This window comes from Crocodylus porosus, unplaced genomic scaffold, assembly GCF_001723895.1.
Source record: "Crocodylus porosus isolate Cpor-Errol unplaced genomic scaffold, CroPor_comp1, whole genome shotgun sequence".
Taxonomy (NCBI): Eukaryota; Metazoa; Chordata; order Crocodylia; family Crocodylidae; genus Crocodylus; species Crocodylus porosus.
The window spans coordinates 129908257-129917975 of NW_017728886.1; the positions used below are offsets into that span (position 1 = coordinate 129908257).

Sequence of the window (9719 nt, forward strand, 5' to 3'; positions counted from 1 at the left end):
CCTGTCCTTTGGGCAGGGGGCTGGACTCGATGATCTCCCGAGGTCCCTTCCAGCCCTAATGTCTATGAAATCTATGAAAGTCTATGAAATAAATTCCCTATACATCTTACTTCTAGAAAAAACACATTATGGGGTTGGTGAGCAGCAGGAACCTTTTTATGTCTGAGGCATCCCAGGATCCATTGCATTACCTACCTCAGAGCCTTTTTTGAGGTGTAACTAGAGAATAATGGAAATATTTCAGCCTGTGAAGTGCATGCAGAGACCCATCTCTGGAGAAGAAAGATGCATGGGGTGTACCTTTGTCAGATGAGTGAGGGAGAGAACCATAAAATCACATTGTGGCCTACAGAATAGGTACTCCTGTGTGTAGCTCAGTAGTTCTGGTGGCTTCTAGCTGTGGCACCTGACACAAATATAATGGTGTTTGTAGGTTAGTTTTTTGTTTTGTTTTGTTTTTAAACAAAATTTGTACTTCAAATTCATAAGACAATGAAAAATAGGAGTCTGATTGTAAAATGGATTGAGATGAGCCAGCTCTGACTGTAGGGCATATGGGATCTTCATGAAGTGCTTTCAGTCAAGTAAATGACAGTCACCATGATACTAGAAGCAGTACCAGTTGGCCCTCATGTTCCAAAATGGTTTCCCTTTGTATTTTTTTAATAATACATAATGATCAAGACAGAAAAGTGGCAGTCTACTTTTAACACTAAAGATTATCAAGAAAAATTGAAAAATAGTTTCTCTCTTCCCCATCTTTCCTATTACACATACAATCCAGTGGCTATAATGCAAAGTCAGGACACAGGAACCACAAAGTACAATAGTGTGCATTGTTTAGTTCTCAGGCATATTTTTCTCTAAATTGTGTATTTCTGTTTCTTGGATGACATCTGCCTTTGGGCACTCTACAACTAGCAGTATTTAGAACTTGATTTTTTGCCTGAAAAAAGCAATGTTAGCAAATTAGCATAGCAAAATCTGGAAAAATACAGAAGGCAGAGTAAGTGAAATTGGGCTCATAATATCCAGGCCAGACAAGGAAAACAAATAGAGGCTTAGTTAGGGATTGGCAATCTGAGTGCGCACACAGTACTAATATAAATCTTTGTTCCTGCTGATTTGCAGAAACTCTTCAAAACTCACCAGTTATCTGCATATAAAGTATCCTTTGTTTCTGTAAGAAGTGCTGGAGGAGTACTCAGTGTATCAGAGGAGCAAGTAGGAGAATTAGGGATCCCATAGTGTTATCAGACTGCAAGCATGACATCCATAGCCTTTCTTTAACTAAGAAGATAACATCCTTGCCACGGAAATAGGGGGAATGATCATGATCATCAAGTGTGGTTACCTTGGGATCCTTCTCTGGGACTGGAACACCATTTCAATAACATAAGGTTCCTAAGATGCTCAGCCTTTTCAGGATTCCCTATTTAGCCATTACGGGGAAAATCCCTTGTCATTACTTTTCTGTTTGATCATGAGATCTGAAACCTGGATAGTCCTTGTCCATCATAATTTCCAATTCCAACTGCATACAGACAAGAGACTTGCATAGCCTCACAGTATATGCCTTACTAATAGAAGACAATTAACTTCTCTGGAGCTCTCTTGCCCAGAGTGCCGAAAAATAGTTATTGGGCATGTCTACATGTGCAATTAATGTGAACCAGTAAACTCTGGGGCTTATTGCTCTTGAGTTTTTTGCCCCTGGGTGCACCGTTTGAATGTTTTCCCAGGAGCAAAATACTCTGGAGCAATACGTTCCGGAGTGCATTTGTGTGTATCACGTGGAGACCAGTTGGAGCAGTCCAATATGGAGGGGGACCCAGGGAGTCAGCCTGTCAGTCCAGGGCTGCTCCAACTGGGCTTCATGTGATGTAGGGGCTGGATGGGGCACAGCGTGCCTCAGTGTGGGGCTAGCTGGCAGGCAGACCCCACACTGAGGCATACTATGCCCCAGCCAGCTATGGGGCAGCACATGGAGATGGGAGCAGCCAGCCCAGGGCTGCTCCCATGTCTTTGCATGCTGTGGAGCCACCACACTGAGGCACGCAGCATCCCACCCAGCACTCCACAGCACATGGAAATGGGGGAGCAGCCCTGAGCTGGTTGCTTCCCATCTTCATGTGTTGTGGAGCAGCTGGCTTGGGTGCAGGGTGCCTCAGCACAGGGGCTGCCTGATGGCCAGACCTGCACTGAGAAACCCTGTGCCTGAGCCAGCTGGGGAAACATCTAGACATGCACCGCTGTGCACAGAATAACCCCCTCCACAGCGAGGTAGTACTTGTATTTTACAAGACTACCCTGTTGCAGAGTTTTAATTTCATGCACCCTAAGAGAAGTGTATGTATAGATGCTGAGATGTTTAGTATGCAGTTAATTGGTCAACTGCACAGTAAATGTCTAGTGTAAATGTACCCCTTTAAGCCCAAATTTGGATGTAAGTCTAATTCAAAGAAATGAAGACTGCGGTCCTTCTAACACAAATTTCAGCATTTTGTTATGATGTACGTATGGGACTATGCACTTTAACCTTTTTTTTCTAGCTTAAGCTAGCCAAATACCCAAGCTAGTAGAAATGCATAAATAAAAAGTCTAGTGGCACAAAATAGACTAGATTTTTTAAAGCAGTCTTAATAAGATGAAGGTGTTAAAAATTTGGCCAATTTTGAAAATAATGTAATAGAAATTTCTGATGTTATGTGTAGTTTTGATTCCTGTTGTCATTTTTCCTGGCTTTATGGTCACAATTCTGTATGTTTTTAGGAGACTAGGTTTCATCTCTGGTAGGTGAAAGATCTCTATAGACTAGGGAAATTGACTCTACTGAAGAAACTGTTAAACTGAATGTTCACTGTATTCATGAGATATACAAATTAAAATGGGATTTTTTTTTTTGCTCCCTCACCCCAACCCTTTCATTTATAATAATCGTAGGTGTTTATTGCCAGGGTATTTTTCCTTTAATACAGAGTAAATGTTTTTCAGACAGAAGTGTGTGTGTGTGTTTTTTTCCTCTTTTCAAGTTGAGGTCTCACTGCAAATAAATGCCTCTTTTCTCCAGGCCAAGTTTGTGTTTCACTGTATTGTTCAGGGATACTTTCCTTGTTAGCTGGGACAGTTAACATTATCTGTACTTCTTTCCAAGGGGATATCAGCCTCTTTTTAATTATACATGCACATCCTTATTTTAAAAATGATTAGTGATATTGGGTGCTTTGGTTTTTTGGGTTTCTAAGTTGACGTATTTTAAAGAGGGCCTCAGTGCTTCTGGAAGCTGGGGTACTTTTTGATGACAAAGTAGGGTCACTGGGTGTTTCTGGGAACACTGACCAGATGCTGAAAGAGATGGGACTCTCTGTACGTGGCTTTGTGCCACATCACATTTTGCATACCAGCCTGTATTTGAAAATCCCTACATTGGCTTTTCTGGCATCTCTTTCTTTCAGGAAGAATGGTAAAAGCTTTATTATATTTGAGATGGTCAGTGCCCTGTTTCTTAATCCAACCTCTTGTGCCCAAGTGTGGTTGCTCATAAGGTTCACTGTATGAAAGGACTGAAATAGCAGGTGATTCTTGCATGCCATATGTGCCACAATTCAAAGAAATAGGGTGAAAGTAAAATAAACCAGATCATTCCTTGTTCTGAAGCAACTTCTGCTTCTTGAGTTTAATTTTAAGAGCATGTAATGCCTATATCCATCATTGTATCTTGAATGCATATATTTGGTCTCTGCAATTAGAAATACATACAGGCCCACCAAGGGGACGGTCTCCATCCCTGCTGGGAGTCAGCTATGTAGGTCACAGGAGGTTGTTGGGGAGTAGGTGCAGTCTGTTATGTAATATAAATCTGTTTAGTACCAATGTTAGTTGGATCAGCACTTTCATTCTAAATCAGTTTGCGTCAGTTTATAACTTGGCTATAAAAATTCATTCTAGGCTGAAACCTGGCATGTATGATCTGAGCCATGGAGAAAAATATAAATGGCTGAGTTGTTAACACTTGAAATTTGGCTGCTAAGCATGTATAGCTTTATCCATGGCTTATTTGGGTTTTTGTGGCACTGAGCATCTCTCTCATGGACTGATGATTTTGACTTGCTTTTTTTTCTGATGGGTAGACTGCAGTTATTGAGAAGTGGTGGTAATTCTTTATTCTCATGAACTCCAAACTGAAGTTTTGGGTTTATTTCCAGGTTTAACTACTTTAACTATTTAGCTACTTTAACTGCCTTGGGTACTAGGGCTGTGTGAAGTTTTGGTCCCTGATTCATTTTGGTGGAGATTCGACCCAACTCAGTGGCCAAATCTCCAAATCCGAATCAAATCAAGAGACCCCTTAATCTCTCTGAATTGAATTGGAACCCTCTGAATTGATTCAGAAAGATTTGACAATTTGGACATAGACAGCTTTAAACGTCTTTTCTACATACCTCAAGGTACCAGGCAGCTCATGAACGCTGAGATGGTGGGGCAAATGGAGCATCCCATGGGAACGCGGGGGTGGGGCCTCCACATGCTCCCCAGTGGACCCGGAAATGGACTGGAAGTACTTCCGGTCCTCTTTCGGGTTCATTGCTGAACACACAGGGGCCCCTCCCCTCTCCCCCCACCACCACTCCTGTGGGATGCTCCATCTGCCCCACCATTGAAGCATTTACGAGCCGCACCTGGTACGTTGAGGTATGTAGAAAAAACATTTAAAGCTGTGTCTGTGGCTGAATCGCTGATTCTCCAAATCAGCATCAAAACTTCAGATTCGGATTCAGCCAAATTGGATCTGGGACAGTCATCTGAATCAATGAATAGAATCACTGTTCCTGATTTGGGCTGAAACCAAATCCAAATCAAATGGGGCCCATTTTGCATGGTACTATTGGGTACAAGGTAGCAGGGGATTTTTTTGTAACCAGGGGTGGACACCTCCAGTAAGGATTCCAGCACAGTATGTGTGCAAGTCAAATGGTATTACTGAGTTTATTTGTGTCCCTGAAAGGGGAAGGGAGAAAAAACCCAAAAAACTGGATTGTCTTAATACTACTTCCTTTCTGTTGAAAACAACTGGAGTGTGGAGAGGTGACAAACAGTGACAACTCACTCTCTTAGTCTAAATAGCCAAATAGTGTGATTAAAGGACTATAGAAGATGATGATGATGATGATGATGATTTGATAGCTCAGTACAGAGTTTTTTGGGCAGGCAGGAAGGATAAACATCTGGCATGCTAGTGGTTCTTGATGTCCAGTAGTTAATGACTGATCATGTTACCATGTTTTCTGTTGCAGTATCCAGCACCAACATTCTCTATCTGCTGGCATGAGAATTAATGACCTATTTTATTTCTTCCTTCCCTCCAATAATAAGTGGTCTTTTTTGGTAACAGTCTCTTCTCTGTTTTATTGCAGAGCTCCGAACATGGGAGGCAAACTTAGCAAGAAGAAGAAGGGGTACAGTGTGAATGATGAAAAAGCTAAAGAAAAAGACAAGAAGGCTGAGGGAGCTGTTACTGAGGAAGAGGGGACTCCAAAAGAGAGTGAGGATGCCCAGCAAACCACAGAAACCACAGAAGTAAAGGAAAACAACAAAGAGGAGAAGAGTGATAAAGATTCCCAGGTCACTGCCAATAAGACAGAAGAAAAAGAAGGAGAAAAAGAGAAAGCAGAGAGCCAGGAAGAAATTAAAAAACCTGAACCGGAGAAGTCAGAGGCCACTGTTGATGCAAAAGCAGAACCACAGAACAATGAACAACAGGCACCCAAGCAAGATGAGCAGACTTCAGCTGCTGCTCCTGCTGCCAGTATTGAAGCATCTAAAACTTCTGAGTCCAGCAATGATGCAAAAGTTTCCCAGCCTTCAGAAGCCACAGCCACTAGTAAATCAGATGACAAGAGCAAAGAGGAAGGGGAAGCCAAAAAGACTGAGGCTCCCACAGCACCTGCAACTCAAGAAACTAAAAGTGAAGTGGCCCCAGCTTCAGACTCAAAACCTAGCAGCAGCGAAGCTGCACCTTCTTCCAAGGAGACCCAGGCAGCAATAGAGGCATCTAGTTCTACTCCTAAGGCCTCAGAGCCTGCAGCCCCACCAGAGGAAGCTAAACCTTCTGAAGTTCCAGCAACTAATTCGGATCAAACCATAGCAGTGCAAGATTAAATTGGACAGCCTGTTGAAAACCACCACTTAAAACAACCTGTGTCTTTTGTTTTTTATTTTTTCAGCTATACTAACTTGTTTCAGATCTGAAATAACAATATGTATTGCCCAGAAAATAAAAAGGATGTCCCATCAAGTTGGGAGGGAGGGAGGGAGGGGGAGAATCCAAATAGTATTTTTGTGGGGAAATATCTAATATACTTTCTGCCAACTTGACAAGTCAGTCTTGGATTTAAAAGAAAAAATGGATGTCTGAAAGTACAGCACCTCTTTTGTATCTAAACAGCTGTAAATGCATTCCACCAATGTATTGAAATCTTTTTTTGTTCTGTAATGGGGTTTGGGAGTGATGTGTTTTGATTCTACCCACTGGGTTTGTGCCAAGGCAATCAGATCTTTATGAAAGCAGTATTTTCTGTGGTTTTTTTTTATTTACAGCCTTTCTTATTTTGATATTTTTTTAATGCAGTGGATGAATGCCAACTTTCAGACAAAACCCACTTAGCTGTCCACATTTTTCTCAATGCCAATCCTCCGATTCTTCTTCCTCTCCAAACATTTTTGGGAGTAAAAAAGCATTCTCATCCTACTTAGCCTACCTAGATTTCTCATGACGAGTTAATGCATGTCTGTGGTTGGGTGCACCTGTAGTTCTGTTTATTGGTCAGTGGAAATGAAAAAGTCTGCGTTCATTGCAGTTCCAGTTTCTCTTCCATTCTGTGTCACAGACACCAACACACCACTCATTGGAAAACAAATGAAAAGCAAAATGTACAATGGATGCATTGAAATTATATGTAATTGTATAAATGGTGCAACAGTAATAAAAGTTAAATAATTTAAAAAATATAAAGGTGTAAAGACTTAATAGTTTTATTCAGATTGATCTTTCCTATTTATCTTTGACAGCCTAGAATTTGGGACCCACATGATCAGAGGAAATGAAAATCATTAACTTCCCCAGATTGCGTTGCCCATACCAGTGGGTTAGGAAAGTGATGTTCTATTCAGCCTTGGTGAAGGTGTAAAAATATGCCTTAAAGTTCTACATGGCACCTTGTAGCCTCCATTAGAGCCTGGAAGTGGTCAGTTAGCAGGATGCCATTAATATTCTAAACCCAAGCAGTATAGAACTGGTATTAGTGCATGCCAGACTTTAAAATGAAACAAATGCTCACCTGCTGTTGCGCTAAGTTACAGGTGTACGGTTGATTTCTGTTTGAAATAAGATGCACACACAAAATTCTGCGGGAGTCATAGCTTCCAAAATAAGGCAATCGATCTTATTCCTAGGTGAGTTGGAGTAGTATTAAAATATATATATTGCTGATTCATTTTACCATTTTACATTTATTTCTCAAGTCAGCTGTGTGCAGCTAGTTATCTGCAACTCATGGGCTTATAACAGGCCAGATAAATTACACTTCTACAGTTCAACTTTTGTTACTGGACAGAGCTTGCCCCTTTTACATGATTCTTTCAACAGTTTCCCCCATCATGTCACTTTTTATTCCACTGAACTGCAAGGTAATTGCAAACATGATGATCTTGCCAGATACAGATGGAGATTACCAGCTACAGTCTAGTCTTCCTAAAGCAAGATTAAGGGAGGTTGCATGGGGTAGCATTCAGGCAGTAAACCAGTGTTTTTCTACCTTTTTGGTCTCAAGGCACCCCTTGGAAAATGCCAACGTTTTGACGGCAGAAAAATAATTCTTCTGTTGGAAAGACCTCAGAAAGACCACACAGGGCAGAATGTTTTTAACACTGTGGATTCCCACTTGAAAACTCTGGGTTTATTGTGTAAATCATGTTTGCACACCCAACTGCTAACATTGCGTAGCAACCCATGGCACCCTTGAAAGAATCTCAAGACACTCCAGGGTGCCATGGCACCCTGGCTGAGAGTCACGGCTGAAGACTGTTGCCTGTGAAAACTTAGCTTTTCTGAACAAGTCAGTCTGAGGTGCTACCCATGCATAAGTAATCCATGTCTGAATATTCTTCCCTTGGGGTTCTTCTGGAAAGCTTTACTTGAAGGTCCATGTGCTGCTAACAATATTTTAAAAACTGAATTTGGAAACATGTAAGATTTATATACTCTATTCACATGGTGGGAATCCAGCACCAAAGGTTTAGATGTGAAGCTCCTGGAGTCAACTGGAGTTGTTCTTTTAGCTTTGGATCCAAACTCAAAGATTACATGAGACATAAAAAGTATGTTTACACAGTGTCCCTCATGAGATCTGGCTTATGGTTGAGAAATAAGTCTTGCCCAGTTCTATTTGGGTTTCAGAAATTTGTGACCGTGGTTCAGTCCTGAGCTTGCACCCTGCCATCATGGTCAGGGTCCCAAAACCTGAATAAGCATGGCACATCTTTTACCTCTCAGTCTGGATATGCATTGAAGGTGGGGAAGCTAAAACCAAGACCCTGCATGAATCATTCTCTCACTTTAGACTAAACAGATACTCTGACATGCAATACCTGTATTTTTTTGATCTATCCTAAATTGGTGAGTTCATGGATGAATGAGAAGAACTTGGATGCTTGTTTACAATAAATGGCTCATTAGCGGTAAGATGAATAAAATAAACTAAAACACTACAGCATCGAGGAATTTCAGCAGTACTTGTCACTACATTCAGCCACACATTCCTTAGATTCATTGTTATGAAGATAATAGGGATTTCCTTAGCAGGCAGATGGTGCATGGTAATTGGGTTGATGTATTTTGGGGGCAGTAAGTTGCTTGAAATTTATACAAGAAGGTAAACTTGCTTGGAAAGATTAGAGATTTGGGAAGGCCATCCTGAATTGAGTGTCTTTAACTCATTTGCAAGCATGAGCACTACATTAGAACTGTCATAGCAATACTAAAATGGTGCTATTGTGCATATGATTGCAAAATCTGCTTTTATCACTGCATCCCCAAATTCTGGTGACTTAATTGTAGTATCTGAATAAGCCAATTGCAATTGGGCCTCACAGTGCTAAGCACTATATACATATACATGCATGCACACAGTAAAAGCAAAAGTCCTCCCTTGGAGTTTACAGGCTAAGCAGATAAATCACCTCAAAATCATAACCCTGTTCCACACATAGAGATACAAAGTATAAAGGTTATAGCTTGCCTCAGGATCACACAGGGAGCTTGCTGCCTATACACACCTTCACATTCTAATTAGAATGGGTTGGGGCAGACTTGATTAATTGATTAATCAAATAATCAAGTCTGTTCTGCATTCTAATTTAGAGCACTCTGGCATTGCCTCACATCATGTGTATTAAACCCCTGTGCATTTTAAAATGGGGTTTAGCTAAAGCATCCTGTGGCCATTTTTAAATGCATGGGGGCTTACAACATGTGATGGTGAGTCATTTTAATTAGAGTGGTTCTCCGGGAACTGCTTTTCTTAATCCCACCACCACAAGCACACATATAGGAGCTCAATCCAGTTTTCCTAAATTCCAGTCTAATGTAGAGATGATGTCTTTTATTAGATCAACAAGATTTTTGCAAAAAAAAAATATTAAATTGCAAGCTTTTGGGCATA

The 9719-nt window shown here is 41.0% G+C and overlaps 1 protein-coding gene across 1 annotated transcript in view; it reads left to right on the plus strand.

The window, feature by feature from the left end:
• BASP1 (brain abundant membrane attached signal protein 1) overlaps positions 1–7008 on the plus strand; it is an 81997-nt gene extending 74989 nt beyond the window's left edge. Inside the window, exon 2 of the mRNA XM_019541911.1 lies at positions 5415–7008. Within this exon, the coding sequence (XP_019397456.1) occupies positions 5425–6159 (735 nt within the window). The 5' untranslated portion in view covers positions 5415–5424 and the 3' untranslated portion in view covers positions 6160–7008. The remainder of the gene's footprint in view (positions 1–5414) is intronic.
• The last annotated feature ends 2711 nt before the right edge of the window (positions 7009–9719 follow it).